Raw genomic sequence first — 24374 nt, forward strand, 5'->3', positions numbered from 1 at the left:
CCTCTCAATATGTTGACGTGAATTTTTATGTAATTTTAAGTCATTTCGATAGACCTTTACATTTAGTAAGATCCTTCGCGATCTCTCAACGCGTTTTTGAATTTGTTTATCCAAAAATTCGTTATACCATATGAATAATTCTAACTAGCTGTAAAGGGTGAGATTGCCCTAGCGAATCGTTAGTGGATCGAATATAATGGCCTCATAAAAATAAACTCAACAGATGTTAAAAAAAACCTATGCTTTCGTTCGCAGTATTGATTCAACTATTTAAAATGCAAGTTATAGCCGAAAGTCGATTCTCAATTTGTTGTTGAATTTGTTTTCTTATCTTAAGCACTCTTTTTTATTATAAAAGGGATGTTGTATTTAATGAAACCTATATTAATATGTAGAATAATCAGGCTCCGAAACGGACAATCTCTACTACTTAACGTTATCCAACGAAGATTCGAATCCTGCGTTTAATATAAAACCGGCTTTAATGCATTTTGATACATATTAAATTAAAGGATAAAACACTTCAATCGAATCGAGGACGCTAAAACCATAAAAACATGCCCCGGGATCGATAAAATCGGCCGCCATGCATTTAAATAATATTTCGAGTCAGCGTTAGTTGCATCGATCATGTGCCACTCGTAGGTGCCCTTAGGTATAAAGTAAGACTCCTACGATGTCATGTAGTGTCCGTTCTTCTTTACAGCCAAAAAACTCAACACTTTCGAGAAGTGGCTGTACAGGAGAATGCTGAAAGACTAATGGACGTAATTTAGAATATCTAGGTCACAAGGAATTACGGTTTCTTGCAGACAATCTTACGAGGAAAATATTTGGACGAAGAGGGCTAAGAAGACGCAGGACATCGTGGAACCTCAGGACATGCTTCAACGAAACATCTACGCCACTGAATTGAAAAACGTATTCACTTTTCCGTGGCCGTAGCCGACGACGGCGCGCCACTGTGTCGTCGGCATTTATTCACGCCAACGAGTGCTACAGGTTGACTTTAAATTACATGGCAAAAACGTTCCCTGAAAATAAGGACGAGAGACGGCGACAAAACGGGTAGGACGATGTTTGTCCCGAGGGACGTCGCCGCTTGTTTACTACCCGATCGACAGTTTTCGCCGCAAAAAAAGTCCGTCGTTTGACGGGGAACGACGACCAAATGGAGGTGTCCATTTGAGACAAAATATGATTCACTAATTTCCAGCTTTTTTTATGGTGAGTCTATGAGGAGATTGTCGAATAAATCGTTCTGTGTCTCTGGATGTTTCTAACAAACGGGAAAAATTTTAATTGCCTCTTTACATACAGGGTTGCTTCAAAAAGTATCGGGTTTAAAATTAACGTCGCCTATATTTGCCTCCCGTCTCCTCTGACACTGTTGTAAGAGATTCTAAAAATTTTTTATGCAAATATGTGTCTGACCATAAAGGGTTGCTTCAAAAAGTACCAAGTTTAAAATTAGCTTTGGCTATAGCCCAAAATTAACGGTCTTAAAGAAAAATATATTAGCAAAGTGACCAAAAGAAAATGGCAGAACTTCCAAAAGCAAAACGTGCTAAATGCTAATGCTAGTGCTAAAACTTTAACCCTAAATTTATTTTTATTTTTTGGAATGTGTGTATTCATTTTTTAGACTAGAAATATATTTTTGCATCGTCTTTAGGAAGAAGTATACGTACGTATCTTTAGTTTTTTGTTTTTCTCTTATTGCTCTTTGGGTTACGATTGTGCGGTTTAATTACGTTTATATGACGTTCAAATGGAATTGGAATAGTTTCACTAACCAAACCCAGCGCAAGTTGGCCCGCCAAGCGATTCAAATAAGACAGTTCCCTGCTGGGTACATTATTTAAACATCGTAATTAATCGATTCGGTATTCGAAAATTAAACGCTTTTTTGAAAAATGGCGAATAGAAAGGATTCTATTTCGAGTGGGACAACTCAAACGATGGCCCACATTTCATTCGTGATGTAAAGGTAGAATGGACAAGAAAATCTACTTACAAGTGCGATCCCCTTCGCCTGGTCCTCCTGTCGTCTTCCGGAGCGACCAGAGCTAGCGTGGGTGCTACGTCTGGACTTGGCGGGCTAGCAGGCTCGGCAGCGGGGGCCCTGTAAGAAGCCCTACGGCCCATGGTGGTAGGTTGAGTCACAGTACTGAGGCCGGGTACTGCAACACCAGCACAACGTTTTTAAAAATACTCACAAATAACAGGTCAAAATATGTGCTTTGTTAAGCAGTTGTTTATCTTTTTATCACGCAAGAATTAATAATATTTTCCCAACTTCAGCATAGTTTCTGTACACACTTATTACTCAGTAGTTTGCCCTTCGGCCTTTGCCGGTCACATCAGTAATCTTGCAAACAAATCATTTTTTTTTCCGCTTTACTTCTTTCCTTTTTTTACAGAAACGCGTAAAAAATGTTGAAAAACTTTCCGCAGAAGTTCACAATGTACTAAAACTTCCGTGGAAACCGGCAAAATTATATGTACAGACTGATCTAAGTTAAGTGTTTATCATTGGTAACATTGTTATGAGGAGAGATACAAAGTGGTGAAAACAGAAATGTACTCTTTTTAAACGGAGCGCAATGTATATCACCGACAGAACCAAAAAGCGTAAGAAACATGGAAATAAGAAAAGAAAAAAAAACCTAGCCTTTAGTATTGTTTAATAAGCTGGTTTATATTTCTCGTATTGCAGCCTTTAAAACGTCATAAGTAGAAATGAAGTGGGGTTATATCTGGTGACATAGGAGGCCGAGGATTTGTTGTCAAAAACTGATGTGTGTACGTCAAAGCTAAATCCAACTTATGGACCTCGCAATAAATTTTCCCTTGACGAATAACGATAATTATGATGATGATGATGTAAATTCTAGTTTTCTATTCTCCGATTTTGCTAAAAGGAGGAGACGAAAAAACTTATCGTTTCTTACGTTCAAATCACCTGACCCAAAAGAGAAATGTAAACCAATTGTTTTTCTGTTTTCACCATCGTAATCGGTGAGAAAAATGTTTTGCATTTTGTTTTTTTTTATTTGTTTTTTCTTATCTCCTTATCTTTTTTAAATGCCCTTAAAATAAAAATGTACTTAACTGAGGCATGAAAATATTCGAGCAGTATTGAGAGATTTTTCGAAATACAGTGATTTTGCTGACCAGTGTATTAAATTACGAAAAAAATAACCTGTTTTCAAACGGTTTATTGGAAAAACGGCGGTGGCTGAAGCTTCCCAATTGAATGATATTAATTTTGCTTCTAATAAAGTCAAACTAGGGCCAATATATTTTTCTACTCCCGTCTGTAAAATACTTAATTACACACAGACCTACCGTGCGGGAAGCGTCACTTTACCACGTCAGTTTCGTTTTCCACGAATCCACTTCGGACATTTCCGCGATTTTACCGCACGGGTTTGGGAGCAATCGGATGTTTTCGGAGATATTTCCCACGCTTTGACTTTTGGCGTTTGTTAATTCTGATGGCCATGTTAGTGAATGTATTCATATTGTTTTGCGAAAATGTATCCAAAAACTAACGGTCGTAGAAGTAGTATAGTATACCATATGTTCGGTAAACTTTTGAACTCGTGAATCAAATGCCGTTTACCGCACGTGACTGCTGTTTAATTGAATCTGTGTTCTTCTTATATTACTTAAAGTAAAAGCAAAACGGTGGCACACATTTTTGTTTATACGAATTCTCGCAAACTTTCCTAAAAAATAAATTTCTGCCCACATCTGCCCTTTATGAAAACATATCAAGGTACCTATGTAATAGTGAGATTAAAGGTTTTTTTATTCGTCTCCTCGCAGTTTCATGTAGAGTTTTTTATTTTGAGATTTCTCCATATTCAAGAAAAATAATATTTATTCCTCATTTTTATGAACCAAATATAACCATGACGCCGATAAATGAATATATAAATACCTGGCATTCACTTCACTTAAAAGTTTTCTGGAAATCAGTTATCGGTTACAATTGGGAAAATGACAAGCACGTCGAATGGACAAGTTAGTTGTTAAAGAAGAAAAAACAAGAATGAATGTCGATGTCGTTTGGGGATGATTGTAGACGAGCCAAGGCAAGGCTCAGGCTCATTTTTCAAAAATTAGCTTTAGTTTTATTTTGAAATATTTTCTGTTTTTTCTTTTCAAATCGGTTACTACGAAAATTACAGACTTGCCATTATCTCAGAATAAGGAATACGAGGACAAAATTTCCCAGATATTTACTCATCCAAAGACAGATACTCTGGTGCAAATATTTATCGCAGAATGAATCTTGGATACCGCATCTTCTATTTTCTAAATAAATGCCTCATAAACACAATGAAGCATTACGGAAAAATCCTCATATCGCATTTTTGTCATTGGTTTGTCCTTTACTTGCCTTTAATAGTATATTATGCAATAAGCGCGGTAAACGCCATTTGACTCACGAGTTTCCGCTGCGCTCCGCTAGAGTCAAATACACGAGTGACTTAAAAAGCTGAATCCAATACAGAACACGAACAATTTAAAACAATTACATACATAGGAGAAGCTAGTGAAAAAGTCGGAAAGCATTTGTCAAAATGTGCTTTAAAAATAGCTTTCAGTACTATCAGCACAATAGGAAAAAACAATAAAGTAAAATGTCAAAAATCTCAAAAATCAGGTGTCTAATTATGCTACACACTTAAACACAGAAAAACACATTTTGATGACAATTTTGATATTTTACATACAGCCATAAAATGGAGAAAATTAAATTTATTGGAAGCCATGGAGATTAACAAAATGAGACATTCAAATGTATTGCTTAACGATCAATTAGATTTAAATACAGGTAGTTTGTAAATACAGACAGGATGTTGTCATGCAAAAATTAATAATTTGATGAAAAACTGAACTTTTAGTTCTTATTTATGTTTACTAGTTGCCATTAAACCTATTCGTTCATCGCTCCGTTCGGTTTTGCTATTGTTGTCTCTTTTTAACTGAGTATTTGAGACAGAGAGAGTTATGTTGTTTAATTAACGTTTAAAACTGATCATTAACTAGTTTATTTTAAGCCGAAGACTGTATTTGGAACCAAAGAAGAGAGCTGTCAAATGTTTCATTTAAGAGGATTAAATTTTTAACATCGTGTAAGCAAGAAATAGCAGGCCCTAACCTTCGATATTGCTTTGTTGATATTTGAAAATGGCACAATTGATCTTGCCAAGATATTAATATGAAAACTGTAAAAACCACTCTATAGTTCATGTGAACGGGATGTAAAACTTTTGTGGGGAACTTAAATTATTAATGTCACTTTACTTACTGACTACTCAACTAGATTGTAATTTTAATTGTTGACTTTGGGTACATTTTTGCAAAACATACGAATACAAGACTGTCAGGATTGACAAACGTCAAAATCTAAACCGTGAGATAAAATCTCTGAAAACATCCAATTGCTCCCCGGAAATGTCCGAAGTGGCTCGGATCGGTGGAAAACGAAACTGACGCCGTAAAGTGACGCTTCCAGCACATGTAGACGGGAGTAGAAAAATATTTTTTTGGGTCATTGGTGCGGCGGTCGTACCTGAAAACACGTCGTAGGCCGACGCCCTTCGCGGTATAGGGGCGGGTAACCCGAGGCCGGTCTCTCCGGGGGCGGCGGCCGCGCCGCCCCCGCCAGCCGCCATCGCGTTTTTCACCTCGTCATCGTAGCTGTGTTGCCGGGCGACCCTCGAAGGCCTCCGGGAACGGGAAACTTGGCCGGGGGCGGTGATATCGCGAGGGGGGCTGTTTTGGCGGCTGCCGGCGGTACTGCGTCCGCCGCCTCTGTTCCAGTTCGGGTCGGGGGTTTTGTTACCGCCTCCCTTCAACTGGGGAAGAAGCAGGTCATAGTATTTTTCGATAGAATCTCGATACACCCTAACATACTTTAGTACATTCTTAGACATTCTTAGCGACAGAAAATCAGACCTAATGTTGGGTCATTCTGTTCACAGAAGACCTACGCGCACATTCCGACACTTGGAATAACGTCGAATTGCAAATTAAGGCGGATCACCCTTTTGTAATAACGCATTAATATTACCGCAGATCTTCGCGGGACCATGGAAAAACCCATCCCAACAGCATTTAGTAGGTCTTGAATGAGATTCACCGTCGGTTTTTGTTGAATCGAACTAGCTAACATTTCGCCAATCATCCTGCGGTCTTCTTCAGAGCTTGACTGAAACTGACTCGTATTTTACTCTGTACCTGCTTTTATATTGTTTGAGGGGCGGAGCTAAATTAGGGGCATAAATACCATCTCGGATGACTGATTCCCATATTGGTGACAGGCAGAGACCTGAGTCACGGTTAAGATTGTTAGGTTGCTTATAGACTCTATTGACGGATCGAAGATGAGGTGATATGTATCGTTATTAAGAGTTTAATCGAAATTGCAATATTTTCGTATATATCAGGGAGATATTTGACTGTGATCCTTCCAGTAAGTACGTATTTTTGGACCTGACTCACGAGCTTTGGCCGTGCGAGGCTGTTATCACTATATAAATCAAAGGGTCAGGGTAAGTACCTATACTCTATTTATCTTACAGGTAAGTTCGAAAATAATTCTTCTTCTTGTATTTTTGTGTCCTCTACATGGTTTTTCGATATGAACTAGACGCAAGGACTATGAAAGAGCCTTCAGACTGCGAGTAAAACAACCTGGTGAGACCCGCATCTCAATATCTTTATCCCAACCCGATATATGAATAAATGTCCTCAACAATTGATCAGTTTTTGTTTTTAAAGGATTTAAAGGAATTGATAATACTAAATAAGTAAAAACTTTAACGATGTTTGACGTTAGAAGAGGCCGAATTTTAATTATTTACGAAACTGGACTCTTCCAGTGTTATTGTTGAATTGAATTGGCACAGACTGGCTATGAGTGAGAAGGGTACGTATTAGGTGTTATAATAGTTTGCCGAACACCATAAAAACAATTAGAGATTTAAGAGAACAATTTTTAATTTACTCGTAGATATAGAACCATACAGTGTAGCAGAATACTATGGATTTATTCAAAACAAATAGGACCAGCATTGTAAATGCCACTTTATCAATGTAATTATGCTTGGAAATAAAGATCATTTATTATTATTATTATTATTACAAGGGCAATGTTTGACAGCTTTTAAAGATTTCTAGAATTCCCAGAGGAAATATTACACTATATAAAATGGAGTTTCGTTTTCTCGTTTGTATTTTTTCGTATTAAATTCAACACCGTCGTATCAGTGGGTTCCGCCCTTAATTGTTTTTGTTTGGATTAGCCTAACAGTGTACTCATTTTGTCCATTATTTATCTAGTTAGTCCGACAACGTGAACGCCCGCGTAATTACCAGGTTTAAGTAGCGAGCAAATTTCGAATTAGGGACCTCGCCCTCCTCACCCCAACCCCCCACCGCCGCGATTTAACACCCCGGAATTTTCGCCGTACAATACTGCCGCCATGACGCTACAATACAACACATGTTACGCTAGTGTCGACGTACGATACGATATTGGAGGGGTAGGTATATCCACTATAGAAGATGCGAAAACAAGTTTTGTACAAAAATTTCATGGACTCTACTGAAGACTTAAAATATTATAGTCAACTTTGTTATTTTAAATAGAACACAATAGAATATTTAGACATTTTTGGAATCCTTGGTTAAAATACAAGTAACTTTATTAAGAAATTGCTATTCGGATTTGGCATAGTTCAGGCAGAGGTTATGTGTTTTTTTCTTTATTTTGATTGCCCCATATAAAATTGTGTTGTTACGAGGGATATTGCAACCAAAATTCACTCAATCGGTTTGACAAATACGCTTCAGCTTATACAGGGTGTCCCAAATAGGTGGTGCCTTTTATGCAAATATCCATTCGAGGACAAAAAATATGGCGAGTTTGTAATTTATCTTATATTTAAATTTTACTTTTTGAGATATTCGAGGTCTGGGACATCTGGGTTTTTTGGCAAAGACGAGCTTTTGAAATTCCTAGACCATTCTAATTCCAGAATAGAACTTGAAGAGAATAACAGTCTCTCCTTTCTAGATGTACAATCACAAGGACCGATGGTGGATACTTGGAACACACTGTCTATAGAAAACCAACACACACCAATAGATATCTGAACGCTGAGTCTCACCACCACCCATCACAGATACAGGCAGTGGCAAGTATATTAATTCCACCATAGGCAGGGCAATAAGTAAAGAACAGCAGCCGCAACAGAGAGTGCAGGACGAAACCCAACAGAGATCGATCGCTGTTCTGTCATACATCAAGAGGGTTATTGACAGAGTCGGCCGGATTTTATGGATACACGGAGATATCTACGGCATATAAACCGGATCATACTATTGGAGCAATACTAAGAAACCCAAAACAAAAAAATTACTTTGGAAAACTAACGAGTATATAGTGTGGCTAACGGATCGTGCAGCTTGACATACATGCGACAGATCAATAGGAGTATTTCAGCCAGGCTCGAGGAACATTGATTAGCAATAAGAAATAAACAACATCTGCTTTATTCCAGCACCAACATCAGACAAGCTATAAAATTGTAAACAAATAGCTAACGGATTATAAGAGGGCCCATAGAGATAGGAAAGTCCGCACACCTAAATACGAGAGACCACGCTCTGCATTTATCCAATACGTGGAAAACAATAATCAAACGGCAGAGCGATACGAAGCAGCCAACGGGGACATCGCAACTACGATCGGGCGAAATTAACAGCGCAAAAATTCGGGGGGCGGAGCCGTCTCCCCTCCCGCAGAAGCAACACACCTTTGGCGCAGCTTATAAATACCGCACGCATAGCCGATAACCTCCCAGTGTTCGAAGTGTTTTCGGAGCGCGAATATTGAAGATGCCAAGTAAGATCTTGGCGAAACGTCTGCAGTATTCCAGTCGGAGTTCCAAAAACGAACGGATGATATCCCGGAATATATTGTCAACGCATTTTTCCATCCGTTGTATGCATTTATTCACATATAAGGAAGCAGTAAAGACCCAGAGTCGTCCAAACTCTTATGTATTAAACTGTTAAATACGAGCCTTACCGAAAAATGCCGGACATGGTCTTTATTTTACAATAAATTCTCTATAAATGGACATATAACACACAAAGTCGCGTGTTATGACTTTAAAATTAAAAAATATTTACCTTCTCGAGTTCTTTAAGGGAAGCGGGTGACACGTCCGAGTGCCTCCTCAATTCCGGACTCCTGGGCGGGGCGAGTCCGCTGCCCACCCCGCCCACCGTCAGTCCGCTACCAGACGAGCCGAGTCTCGCCTCCGAGTGCCTCCTCTGCAACTCCTGCAGCGGAATTTCCAGCAGGCTTTCGTTGGAGTCCTGCGTCAGCACCGTCCTGGACTGCATCTTTCTGAAAGGACACGACGTGACACTCGGCGACATGATGCGGGATTGAGAGGGAGCACCTTCGACAGACGCTGCAAGTCCAATTCGCCTGGTTCTCGTTCTCCGCTAGTTTGCTATAGCTCGCGCAGTCTTCGCACACCCTCTGAGTGCACGTGGCGCAGGTCCTGCTGAAATCGTCAGGCTTGAAGGCTTTCAGACATACCCTGCATGCTCCAGCGCGACTGGGTGGTTTCCCTGGTTCTTGCTTCGGAGTCGGGGTAGCGGCCGGAGGTACTTGCTGACCTCCGGGAGGCTTCTCGTCGGCCGAAGGAGACTGTTGATCGGTTAGGGTCGGGTCCGGTATCAGCGACGGCCTGGGTCCCATTTTCGTTACTGAAACCACCACCCAGATATTTTAAACTAACCAACTGCTAACTGACTGAACGCTAGAAGTAAACTAGAAAACCCGCTGGATCAAATAATGAGAGAGGTGTGAAGGAATCCAGTGATATAGGTAAGTAATTTAGAAAAACTTATATAAATTTTATAAAAAAAACAAATAGAATGTAATTCTCTCCTCCTCTCCATGCTAAGACATCCTGTTTCAAAGAGTTTGTGTGAAATTGGCTGGTACTTCCTTATTCCATGAATAAGTCTAAGACTTGAATTTTGAATTAAGTGAATTTTTCTTTTATCAGAACTGTTTAAACAATTTGTGTAAACAACATCAGAGTAATTGAATAAGGATAGTAAAGTCTTTACCTTTTTTGATATAAAGTGATGTTTATTATTCTATTCTTATTCTGACATAAGCTCTTCGACAAGAACTATTTATATGAGCGGTAAATCTAAGAGAAACATCAAATACTAAGCAGAGATTAGGCAGTCTTCTTTATAGGCAACACTGTCAATTTACGTCCTAATAATAATAAGCAAAATTTTCGGGGATTCAGAAGGAGGCAGTGCTGTAAAGACAATTCTTTCAGTGCATTCAGCTCCCTACTCAAAATTCCACAGCTCTCCCAGACGCTCCCCCTACTAAACGACAGATACACCTGCGTATCGTCAGTGTAAAATTGTGCAAAACACTTTTTTAGTGGATTTGGCAGACCTGATGTATAGAAAGAATTGATCTTTACGGAACGACTCGAAAGAGGACCAGTGGCTCTGATAATACAGATCCGATTCTGACACACTGGGATCTACTTGATAAAAAATTATCGATGTGTTATTAAGGCTGATATGGTGCAGAATTGCCAGAAGCAATTTATGATCTGTAATATCGAATGCTCTCGAGAAATCCAATAAAACCAGCACCGTGAGATTACCCTCGTCTGTTGCTCTCAATATATCGTCTGTTAAATTAGTCAGTGCTGTAGCGCAACTATGATTATTTCTGAAGCCTGATTGAGTTTCAGGAAGAATGTTGTTATTTTCAATACGATCGAATAATTGGATGTTTATGCATTTCTCCAGTATCTTCCACAAGCACGGTAAAACACTAATTGGGCCTAAATCTTTGAAACTTTTGGGGTTGGAAACTTTGGGCAATGGCGATACTAGATCTTTTTCCCAACATTCCAGAAAGACTGAGCTTACTATACAAAAATTAATAATATGAGTGAGGAAAGGTAGAACGAATGGACAGCAAAGCTGTAAAGCCATTATTCCAATACCGTGCAAAGCCATTATTCCAATACCGTCAGCACCCTCCGCTCTGGACTTCATTGTTGTAACAATATTGAGTATCTGAATTTCCACCACTTGTTTTAAGCTAGAAGATTCCAAAATGTTTACTAAATCTGTAACTTGGGCTGAATGTATATCTAATAAACTAATATTAAAGACGCCTCCGCACCATATAATGGGTGTTTTTTTTTCGATGTATAGAACTTTAAGTTGGCATTACTGTTCAAGATGGCGACCGATTTAACAGTTGTCAAGTGATATTCTCAGTTTGGTTTGGCAATTCATCATGAATAGAGTCACGCCTGAACAACGCTTGCAAATAGTGCAATTTAATTTCGAAAATAATGGTTCTGTGCGGAATACGTATCGCGCACTACATCCATTTTATCGTTAACAAAAACGTCCATCAGAGCAGTTAATTCGATTAACCATGGAACGTTATGGCCAGAGACTCCGTACGGTGCGTACAGAAGAAGCTATTGCTGCTGTAGAGCGTAGCAGTGAGGAAGACCCGAATGAGTCCATCCGCCATCGAGCACAGGTATTGGATCTGTGTCCATCCACTTTATGGAAGATTTTGCGGAAGGATCTTGGTTTACGTGCTTACAAAATCCAACTCGTGCAAGAATTGAAGCCAAACGATCATCAAGTAAGGCGTAGATTCGTCGAATGGGCCCAAAACGAGATTGCGGTTGTTCCCGATTTTCATAAGCGAATTTTGTTGAGCGATGAAGCGCACTGGTTGAATGGCTACGGCAAACAAAACTGCCGCATTTGGAGCGAAGCTAATCCTCAAGTGTATGCCGAAACACCGTTACATCGAACCTAAATTTGTTCAAATCCAACATGTTTTTCCACAGACACAATAACTGCATCAGGAGCGGTTTTAAAATAAATCCCACCACCACCCCTACCTACTCTATCATCTCTTACCAATCTATATCCGGGCAATGAAATCAACGTCGCCGTTAAGCCACGTTTCAAATACTGCCACCACATCTTAGTTCCCGCATTGCACAATCTGCTTAAAACCTCGGAATTTTGGCAACGGTGATTTTACATTTAAGTGAGCAAGTTTATAATCCTGCATATATATTTTTTTGTTTAACGTGTTATCAAAGTAATAAAAAAAAACATATCTAGCGTCAACTCTGTCACGTACGGTGGGTCACAATTTGAACCACCAATTTTAGCGCCTTGAGGTACGGTGGGGTAAATAATAAACCATCATGCCGGCGTTGAAATTTGCCCCTCCACAAGTAAAGCACAAAACGTAATTAATACTTCATTTAATTGAATATTAGTTTGAGTAGATGAAATTCCAATATGATTATCTTACCTCACTAGATACAGAAAATGATAGTAGCGATGAAATTGATCAAGATGCGGATGTTTTCACTAGTTTAGTTTGCGATAAAGAAGAACCTGAACCTGGGTACGTCATCTCAGTCTCTCGGACGATTCAGATTCTGAGTGGGATGCAGGAGATTTAGTGCCATTAGCTCGGTTAGCAGCAGAATTGAAAACGCAAAAACAGATTTCATTTAGTGAAAATACCGGACTGCCGCAGTTTATCAGAGATATTCCGGACCCCAGATACTTTTAAACTATTTATTACCGTACAAACAAAAAACTAACCCCAATTTTGGGAATCAAGCTCCCAATGGGCTCCTATCACATGTTGACATCAACGACAATAGTGTTTATTCCGGCACGTGGTACAATTAATTGTAACAAATTACATAAAGCAATGTCGTTTTTGGATTCCCTAAGAACTAACTTCGAAATTGTCTTCAGCCATATGAGAATGTAGCGGTGGATAAATCGATGATCAAATTCTATTTCTATATATAGTGTTTCTATAAAACAATATATGCCCAAAAAGCCTATAAAAACGGGGTTACGAAGTATTGATGTTCGTTGATTCATCTGGGCCTATATTTTGAAATTTACACAGGAAAATTCAGGAATGAAGTTGAACATAACGATTAGTTAAAAATATGACTTCTGAAACAGCAAACGTAAAGCTTAAAGTCATATTTGACAATGGTGTACCACTAATCGAAGAGCTTCGTCAACAATTTTAACTAAATTTAACGCAGATAAAGAGCTAAAAAGGGGTGTTTTCGATTAGTATTTTAGAAATCAAATTAGGACAATCCGCCTTCAAGCACTGAGGTGAAAAGAAAGGAAAAAGATGGCACGCAGGGATTATAATAAGAACATGATTTTTGTAGATAAATTTGATCAGCTTATGGCTACACATGGTATGGATAGAGAAAGTCACAAATGAATATTTTCTTCTTTATCGACTAAGCGCTTGTAAATGCAAATAAATTATTAGAAAAATCCCCCCAGTTGACAATGAAAAATTTCTACTCCTGTCTGTAAAATACCTAATTTCACACCGATCTAGCAAGCGTCACTGTACCACGTCAGTTTCGTTTCCCACGGATCCGAGCCATTTCGGACATTTTCGGGATTTTACCGCACGGGTTTGGGAGCAATCGGATGTTTTCGGAGATATTTCCCACCCCTTGAATTTTGACGTTTGTCAATTCTGACAGTCATGTCAGTGAATGTAGTCGTGTTGTTTTGCGAAAATGTACCGAAAAACTAACGGTAAAATACCTAATTACACACCGATTGAGCATGCGGAAAGCGTCACTTTACCACGTCAGTATCGTTTCCCAGGGATCTGAGCCACTTCGGACATTTCCGCGATTTCACCGCACGGGCTTGGGAGCAATCGGATGTTTTCGGAGATTTTACCGCACTATTTCAATTTTGACATTTGTCAATTTTGACGGTCATGTCAGTGACTTGATTGGTGTTATTTTGCAAAAATGTATCTAAAAACTATGTTATGTAATATATCAGACAATTTAAATACTACATTATACACTATACTACATTATACACTACTAAATCTAGTGGACTAGTCGGTAAATACATTTTTCTACTCCCGTCTGTAAAATACCTAATAACGCACCGATCTAGCGTGCGGGAAGCGCCGCTTTACCGCGTCAGTTTCGTTTCCCACGAATCCGAGCCACTTCGGACATTTCCGGGATTTTACCGCACGCGTTTGGGAGCAATCGGATGTTTTCGGAGATATTTCCCACGCTTTGAATTTTGACGTTTGTCAATTCTGACAGTCATGTCAGTGAATGTATTTTGCGAAAATGTACCCAAAAAAGAAAAAGTATAGTATGCAACACGTTCTGTAAACTTTTTAACTCACTCGTTTATTAAACACTCGCTCCGCTCGTGTCAAATAAACTCGCGAGACAAATGCCGTTTACCGCACTTGTTGCATATTATACTATTATAATTTAAGTTTTTATTATATATAGTGTTTATATATGTCTCATTAGTACAAACAAAACAAAATTGAAGGAACTTGTTTTCAGAATTACCATAATTAGTATTTTTTAAAGTTCAGGTACTGTGGTGTTGATATTAAACCACCATATTTTGTTTATAACAATAGGTCTAATTGTTTGAAATTTATCTGTGTTTGTTTTGATGTATCTTCTGTTAGAAAAATGTATAAAATATTTATTTTTGGAATACGTTTTTTCTTTGTACTGCTAGGGTTTTTTATGTAAATGTTCGGTACCTGAAAGAGTTAAACGAGAACGAGTTTTAAATTAATGAGAAAAAAACCGACGTCCCAAGCGATTAGACCGGTTAATGTCCGATGAAACCAAAAATCAACAAACAAGTCCTCGTTTTTAAACACTTGGCTTGCCTCCAAGTAAGAAATATTGACGTGCCCGTTAAGGGTCTTGGTTAGAGAAAGACTAAAAGTGCCATGCACTGAGGAAGACTGGCTTGACCTGGCTACACAGGCTTTCTGCACAGAACAAACTCCAAACTGCCTACTCAATGTTAACTATTAACGTAAAGGAAGTTACGTCAAATTTTAATTTTTGGCTAATTCTTACGCCTTCTGAACAGATTTCGATATCGAAAATTTTCACCAAAATCATAGCAGAAGAACTAACAGCAACAATTCCGATATGCGAAGAACAGCAAGGTTTTAGAACGAACAGATCAACAACAGATGCCATCTTTATAATTCGCCAGTTAGTGAAAAAGAATACAAAAACCCTATCTTCATGTGTTTCGTGGACCTGACAAAACAGTTTGATAAAATACGACTTAATGACATAGTATACTTACTTAAAGCAAAAAATGTATCTCCTAAATTAATGAGAATCGTAGAATAACTCAATTACAACGGTTCTACTACAATAAAAGCTGAGGGAAAGGTATAAGAAATAAAGGTAAATACAGGAATAAGACAAAGAGATAGCTTAAGTCCGTTTCTATTTAACAAAATGAGAGAAAAAGTAAAAAGACTAACAGGATACAAAATAGGAGACACAAATATCAGGATTCTATTACGCGGTACTGATATCTAATAGCGAAGACAGTCTACAAATACCATATGGCAATATCAGGAGAGAAAATTGAATGTCTAACAATATCCAAGGGACCAATAAGATGTAAGCTGGAGATAGAAGGGACAATCACAAAGCAAGTAATGTCATCAAGATACTTGCCACCGAGATATTTACCAAGAGACGATATACCAAGTAAGGAAAGCAGCAGCCACAGCAGGTACATTAGGAATAGAAACGAAAACAAGAATCTATAAAACATGTATAAGACCAATATTTACGTATGCCATAGAAACAAGCGCTATGAACAACTGTAATGAAAACATTAAGATGCGTAGACATGCATGCTAGACGAGACCATGTAAGAAACGGCAACAATGTAATATTCAAGATGTAGTAAGATGGGGACAAGTAAGAAGAAATTGATATCAACACGTAACGCGAATGGAAGAGCACAGATTAGCAAAGATCGCAAGAGATGGAAAACCCGAGGGAAAAGATCAAATAGAAAACCACAAGCAAGATAGCTGGTCATCAGAGTCACAAATAAGATTAAATATTACCCAGTAAACACAAGTCTTTGGACTTACCGCAGGAATAATAAGAAGAAGAGGTTAAAACACTGATCACCGTAATTGATGAACTTTCAGCGATAATCTGAAACCGCCCGTACTAAAATTTATGTGAACATGTCGGACGGACGCGTTATTGTTTGATTCCGGAGGGACCGTAACCCAACCCGACCGGAACAAAAATGGCGTGCGCGATACGAGATATTATTTGTTCGGGGATTAGAGATTCCCGGGTCCCAATTTTCCAAACAACGAGCGTGTACGTACGATTTGAAATGCACCTGCCTCTCCTTAATATCGTTGTCGTAAAAGCATCGTGCGATTGTCTGCCATGAAATCGGGGAAGGTCGTAAACTTAAACCGAAATTATCGAGCAGTCAGTTTTGCTTACTGCATACACACACGTTGCATTTGAAAATTTCTCGAAAACGCGAAACCACTTTAGTCAGCGAATTATCTCAAACACAATTCGTTCCTACATATTCAATACGAATTTCAAAAATCGATCGAATGGAGGCAAATATATACTAATAACCATAGATATAATATACTGTAAACCAATCACTCATTAATTTTTAATATACCGACAAAATAATTATTCAGGTTCCATTTTAATTTGATCATTTTACCCAACGAAGCATACTAAGAAGCGTGCCATTATCTTCGTTGAAGTTGATTAAATTTGAAAGCTGATTCTATGCAAAATTTCTACACTAAGAGCGTTCGTATTACTGCCAAAACAGATACTGTGCATGTAATCTATGAGAAAATGCTCCAGAGTAAAGGTGAAGAAGAAAAAACGTTGTGTTGATCTTCGTCTACTTGAATTTAAAATGATTAGGACACACTTTAAAAAAGCTAGCGCTATGTATAGGGATCACAAAGGGTACGTTTTATACGTAAAGCTATCATGTAAATTATAATATGCATCTACATCATTTGTATTTGGACACAACGATATGGATAAAAAATTCATTATACAATAACGATGAAAAAAAAACACGAAATTCAGATAGACCAGGAAACTTCCTTTTAAATAACAAATGTCGCTTTGTTTAAAAAAATTCGATAATCAGACGTTAATGGCAACGCCTAAAATGGAAATACTTCCCACTATTTTTTAATTTAATATTTTCATTATTTTCGATTTTAACCGGCGAATGATCTCAAAGACAATTCGTACGTATTCGTTCCTACATATTCACCACGAATTTGAAATATCGATTGAATCGACATACATAACCACAGATGAAAGTACTAGTAGGAGAGCTAGGAGCCTTTTTTTTACTTGTTTGAGCCACTATGAATATTTGAATATTTATTTAATGATATTTTAAATACAAAACCGCAAACCTGGCTGGACGAATGCCAGGATAAATCAACCCTTATATTTTTAAACCCCAGAATTTTTTAGTTCAAAAAATATTTTTCACTTTCAAATTTTGATATTTTTTGAATTAATATTTGAAAAGTGAAAAAATCAATAAGCCAAGTTATTTTGGTGAGTTTTTACCTGCGCCAGGTGTTTACAAAGTCATATATCTGAATAATCGAAAATATGTGTTTGAGGCAAATCGAAATTTGAACTGCATATTCTTTATTATCTAAAATAAATATTTTCAAAATGACAGGTAATTTGGCTGGAATATTCCACCCGCCAGGTGATCGCGAATATTACACGTAAGTGCGAGTGAGAAGCGCTATGCGGAGGTTCAAGCGTGAGAGAGACCGTATATCGGCTACTCTCTGCGTTGTAAGTTGCTGCGTTGTCATTGGCTCTGGCAAGAGCACGTGACTTACGTTCCCTATGCTGTTCAGCAGCAGCTGTTGTCAAAAAAATATTGAAGTAGTTATTCTCAATTGTGAATATTTTGTTGTGAAATAATATTTGTTCAACGCGTGTAATTAAAATTGAATTTATTATGGCTGTTGAAAAGTTCAGGTGTGTTTTTTGTAAAAAAAAAGGATAAAGTGATTGGTTTTAATGAAACTTCTTTAAAAAAACTCACGAAGTGTTAGAAATCCGGAAAAAACATAAGTTGAAGTACAACGACATTGTTTTACCAACGAGTTCTAACTTAGAAGATGGATACCATACTCACTGTCGTAATAATTTTCTTGCATTGATGAAAAAATATTACAACAATTCTGCAAGCAAATTTAATGAGGCTAGTTGATTAGCAGGTAATGTATCAAGACAATCCATATTCTAATCTAATAATTTCTACATAAAAATTTTTGCCTCAAACACATATTTTCGATTATTCAGATATATGACTTTGTAAACACCTGGCACAGGTAAAAACTCACCAAAATAACTTGGCTTATTGATTTTTTCACTTTTCGAATATTAATTCAAAAAGCATCAAATTTTAAAGTGCCCCAAAAATATTTTTTGAACTAAAAAATTCTGTGGTTTAAAAATATAAGTTTTGATTTATCCTGGCATTCGTCCAGCCAGGTTTGCGGTTTTGTATTTAAAATATCATTAAATAAATATTATTCAAATATTCATAGTGCCTCAAACACGTCAAAAAAAGGCTCCTAGCTCTTAGACTATACACTGGAAACCAATCACTCATTAATATTTTAATATACCGACAAAATAATTAGACAGATTTCGTTTTAATTTACTAATATTTTTGCTAATTCTTTCACCGATGTATCACCTTGATACATAAGCCGATATCGTTTAAGAAGTATTTTCAAAGAAATTCCTATTTTCCATCGCCATCGTTGTAATAACAAAATTTCAATGGTACGTGTTTATGTGTAAAAAAAAATATGTAAACGGACAAACCATGTAGACGACGCATTCGTTTGGATTTTAATGGCGTACAGTGGCCCAGGGAAACCCTAGGTGCCTATAAATTTTACTTAATATTAATAAAAACACTACAATAAAAAGAAAAAATTATTACGAACATCATATTTACAAACAGTTCTTAATTAAATTACGAAAACGGATTAATAACACTACACAAAATGTACAAACATTTTGAAATAATCATATTTAAGTAATTAAAAAACAGAGGGTGTCCCAAAAGTCACAACAATTAAGAAATTAACTTTTAAAAATATTTAAATATTTTCGTTTGAAAGAAATGAAATAAAACAAACTTTTAAGATTTTGATTTATAGTTAGTGTCAAAAGAACATGATAACCCAAAATTGATGACAATACCTTTCACTATTGAAATGCTAAAACTTAAGTTACACTATCGCTCCATTAAAAAAAAAAGAAAACAAATTTATGTATCAGTAGGTCAAAACTTATAACGGAAAACATTTTTCTCTGTTTTTTTTTTGCCCACCCGGTAAGTTCTTTAAAAATGATTTTGATAAAATGGAGCGGATGTAAGCAAGATTGTGTCTTACACGTAACACTACAACATGTGACTTTAATACATAGTATCCATAGCGTCCCTAGATTATACTAAAAGTGTAACATATTGCTTAATAAATTACAAACATACTTTTTTGGGTGTTTTTTTTTAATATGACTCAAAACAATGTAGAATTGCCTTTTAAAGTAATTTGCTTGGCATAAAATTAGTCTCAAAACTTGCGCTTCTTGCATTTTGAATTTTGTCAAAAGCCAATTTCTTAAAAAAAAACCCTCTAATTTTTTACGCTGAAAACTATATAAATAAAACATTCTAGAAATGACACTGACAACAAACGTTACAAAATTATTGTTGACGTTTCCATGATAACAAGACGACTTCAATCTCTTGTTTCGTGAAGGTTCACGGCCTACTTAATTCGTTTGTTAGGTTTATTTCAATAGTTTGACCAACCGTGTCGCGGTCTCGTCAGCGTCTGTGCGATTGGAAATAAAATGTGTGTCGTATCCTGCGGCGTTGTGTTGAGATGAAAGGGTGCTTTCGTCTTGGACGAAAAAATCACATTTCCGACGCAAAATTCGGCCCGCAACATTATGCCGTCCGCTCTTTCGAGATTTCGACAAAGAATACGCTAACGAAGTAGGAAAGAAAAGACAGGTTCTTTTGTCGAGCAGCGCCAGACATAGTTCAAAAGTAAATGGGTCGTAATCCGGGAACGGCTTTGGTTCCCGGAAGTCCGTATAGAAAGTCAGACGTACTTAATAATACAAGATTCGTGTTTACGGGAAGAGATAGCTGGCAGTTTATTCGTCGCAAATGGAAAACGTCGGTAAATTTCGACGGCGGGGATTTATGGGCCGTTAAATTCACGACGGTTGATTTCGGCGAGCCGAAAAAAAAGTCAAATCAAGGGCGTTCCCTAGTATTCTCTGCTTTGACGTGAACGTTTTGACGTTTACCTCGTTACCGCGCGTACGTCGGCACGCCATGTCTTAGCATTACAGCAGATTGGCCGGTCTGTCATCCCCTAAGCTCATTTTTTCGACTTTCGTTGCGGACAGGTTTACGTAAAAATAAAAGATAGCATGATATTTATTTTATACATGCCCTCGAAACTGTTTATTTTATGTCTGTTGATGTATATATTTCGAAAACTTCAGGTCCCATGTGCACCATTTTTGCATTTTGAATATTATTCAGTTTTATAACACGATTGGGTAAAGTTCGGTGTATTTTTTCGATGCATATTTCGAAAAAAAAGTGAAAAATTTTTCAAGCTCTTTTTAACCGATCAGCTAATATTAAAAATAGTCGAACAAACAAATAACTAGGCAAAACATAAATTAGCATGGAAGAGGTTGTCCCTTATTTAGGTAGTCCTAAATACGGGTGCGATAATCTTATCTAATTTCCAAGAATTTTGGTCACAACATTCTAATTCCAAAATACCTTTTTTGGGTGACACTTGCATGTTAGGGCTCGAACTCAGAAATTCAGTCACTATTTAGATTATTTGGACAAGCAATTCAAAGAACATCTTGTTTCATCAACGGAGACATTGGTGGACGAATCTGTTGTTGGATTTAAGGGTAAACACTTACTTACAATCCTAACAAGCCTACGAAATGGGGGATACGAATTTATGTAGGTAATGGCAGATGCTAACACCGGATATGTTTATTCAATTTTGTCGTACTGAGGACGGTTGACATAGAAAGATTTAGTGAGACCTGATGTACCTATAAGCACAAGGATCGTATTACATCTGTGTCAAAAATTATTAAACAATAACCCATGATGAAGATTATATCATTTTTACACCGATAGATACAATACGAGCTTGCCAATTTCAGAATTGCAGAAAATAAATAAAAAAATAAATAAAAGGGTCGTCACCACACTTACTTCGTGGGATATTTCAGGAACACAGCCTATCAACAGAAGCGTGGAGGTAACTTACAAGTTGTAAATAAGCCAAATGCAGCTATCAATTACAATAAATTTATATGTTGACCGCACAGACACGTCATACTGTGTCCCGAAGAAGTCTTTAAAATGGTGGTGAAAGTTGTTTTTCTGGGGACTTGAAACGTCTAGTGTCAATGCATATTTTTTATATAAAGGCAGCAGGCGGGAAACTAGATAAATTTGTGACTCTTGCACCCGAAAGCCTGGATTACACATTGGTGACTGCTTCGCTTTTTTTATATTGTGCATGAATTTAATTAATAATAATGGTTGCAAGTATGAAAATATTAATAAAATATTTAAAAAAATATGTATTTATAAAGCGATTTTTTAAATAAAAAAAAAAACAATATAAAAAAGTCCCAGTAGATAAAATAATAGTCCGAGCACAGTGTACTCGCAAAAGGATACATATACGAGTGCAAAGGGTTAAATCGGCCGGAAAATCAATGTATTCATCGAATGAATATAGTTCTAGGCAGTGGGTCCTTTCTCAATTTGTTTTGAATATAAATTTTATACATACAGAGTAATTACTTGGAATTTCTTAAAGCTACTTCTGCAGGAGTACTGTAATTTCTTCACTGAATTGTGAACAAAAGCTCTGTATAATGTCAGAAGCAAAATCCCCGAATATGCGATATAGAATATTCTCTATAAACTCACGGTTATTATTATTGAACTCTATATAATCATTACTCATTTCGTTTTACTGATGCTAAGTATTAATTTTCTTTGGTTTTCGGTTTTATTTATTAGAGTTCTTCGAGATTCGTATTCAAAAAAATGTCTGCAGGTTGTTCAAATAAAAAAAATAAATAATAAAGATCGAGGGAAGATGAGGCACAGGAAAAACAAGCACACCTTGGCTGAACAAACCTACGACAGTGGTTCGGACAATCAACTAATACGCTCTATAGGACAGCGGTAAATAAAGTATTGATAGCCAACATGATTGCTAACATGCGGATATGGCACATCAAGAAGATTTCAAAAGTATAATTTTATCCAATTTAATGTTTTGCCTCGTATACTATTAATCAAACGTCTTACTCAAATCTCTAGGCTAGGTACCTTTTTTTTTCTCAAAAATTTCAGGGAGAACATCGGTAAATTGAAAAATGGCGATGCTGATTGATGGATTTTTCAAAAAGGTAAAATAAAGAAATAAAATAAATCTGTCTACTACATACGTCCTTTGATTTTACTGAAGTTTCCGATTTTGTGTAACAAGAACTACATCTATTCACTAAGCTGTCAAAACGGTAGTTAATTTTTTGTTGTTCTTTTGTTCGGATGAAAAAAAAATGAAACCTAGTAATAGTCGGTTTTCATTCTCCTCAAAAACACTACGTCCGGTTTGGAAAGGTTTCATTTCCATTCGCGATGTTTTAGGGGACGCAATTTTGTATTAACGATTCGTTAGCAAGTTCGACTTAACAAAAACCGACTCAGGAGGAATCCGAAAAAAAAAACCTTCCGTCCGTTAAGCAAAACGTGGGGTATCAATAAACCGATCCCGACGAAATTCAAAAGGCTTTGTTAAGTAAATTGGATGCACCGGATATCCGTTTGTTGTCGGCGGCATTAAAACGGAATGAATTTTAAATGAGGGACTGACGGTATGAAATTTATTCTGCGAATTCAGCCGGCGTCTGGCAATGAGATCGGCGTCTTTGGACTATTTTTTTGGACAATATGGCGGCAGAGGGACACCCACAGCCCTGAATCAAGGGGTCTTTTCTATAAAGAGGAACGGAACGCAATAGGAATCTAGAAAATACAAAGCTTGTGTGCAAACAAATCGAACCATTGTGAAGTTTTGACTTCATTTTCATTCATTCATTCATTTTTGTTTAGAAACTACTGATTAGAAAAAAAAAAGTTGTTTGAAAGACAATTTAATATGCTTTAATACTATAATAATAAATTAACTTTTTTATATTACTAAAAACAAATATGGTTATTGACAATTAGCAACTCAACACTAATTTTTTATTAATGGATCCCTCTTGCCCTGACATCTTTTACTCGATTAGGCATAAATTTAATCAAGTTCGCTATTTTTTCTTGCGGAATGTTAAGCCACTCTACTTCTGCCTCACTCGAATTCTCCGTTTTAGCTCATCCCACAAACATTCGATTGGATTAATGTCGGGACTGCATACTGGCCACTCCATAACTCGAAAACCGACTGCTGTAATGTAATCCTACATGATACACGCGGTGTGCGGCTTAGCATTATCATGCATAAAAATGAATTCCTCTCCAATCTAGACTATATAAGGTACCACGTGATCTGGTAAAATATTATATTAAATATAATAATTAATAATTGATTTTAATTATTAATTTAATTATAAAATCAATTTATTAATTAATAATTAATAAATATATTTTAAACCTCCTGTTCCTTGACCACGGCCACCCTTACGGATGAAAAAAGGGTCTTTTCGTGCGTACATAGAAATTGCACCCCATATCATGCAGGAACGACCTCACTACGAAAAAGGCATATTTTGGTCTAAATTTTTTTTTGAAATAGCGATTTGATTCTTGACTAATGCAAAAAATAAATTAAAAAAAGTTAAACCTTTGATATAGAGTTCGCCTAGAAAGATTATTTGCAAATTATTAATTAAAAACAAATATATACCAATACAGTAAATTTACTCCTCTAAACGATACTGATAGCTACAACACTAACTCTCGAATAGATGACTCAAAGTACTTAAAATACAGCTGTAAACCACTTGATCAGGGGATTTCCGCGACGTAAAACTTGTAAACGAAAGTATTGTCAATTAATGTGCAATAAGTTACTTATAAGTTACCCTGTATATTAAATACGATATTAATATAACAGTTTTTTCGGAGCCGACAGAACATAAGCAGGAATAACTAACCAGATGAGCAAACAGTTATGTGATAATTATGGCGTTTTTCTTCAAAACTATTTCAGCATCAGAGCCTTT

The 24374-nt window shown here is 36.9% G+C and overlaps 1 protein-coding gene across 4 annotated transcripts in view; it reads right to left on the bottom strand.

Annotated features, from left to right (window-relative positions):
- LOC132697851 (regulating synaptic membrane exocytosis protein 1) overlaps positions 1-24374 on the bottom strand; it is a 91572-nt gene that overhangs the window by 33399 nt on the left and 33799 nt on the right. For all 4 annotated transcript variants that reach the window (XM_060663550.1, XM_060663548.1, XM_060663549.1 and 1 more), the window contains 4 exons: positions 9495-9807; positions 9220-9439; positions 5591-5876; positions 2018-2183 (listed from right to left, as the gene is read on the bottom strand). In XM_060663550.1, the coding sequence (XP_060519533.1) occupies positions 2018-2183; positions 5591-5876; positions 9220-9439; positions 9495-9807 (985 nt within the window). The remainder of the gene's footprint in view (positions 1-2017; positions 2184-5590; positions 5877-9219; positions 9440-9494; positions 9808-24374) is intronic.

The sequence above is a fragment of the Cylas formicarius genome, unplaced genomic scaffold (genome assembly GCF_029955315.1).
Source record: "Cylas formicarius isolate icCylForm1 unplaced genomic scaffold, icCylForm1.1 PGA_scaffold_2__14_contigs__length_35257938, whole genome shotgun sequence".
Lineage (NCBI taxonomy): Eukaryota > Metazoa > Arthropoda > Insecta > Coleoptera > Brentidae > Cylas > Cylas formicarius.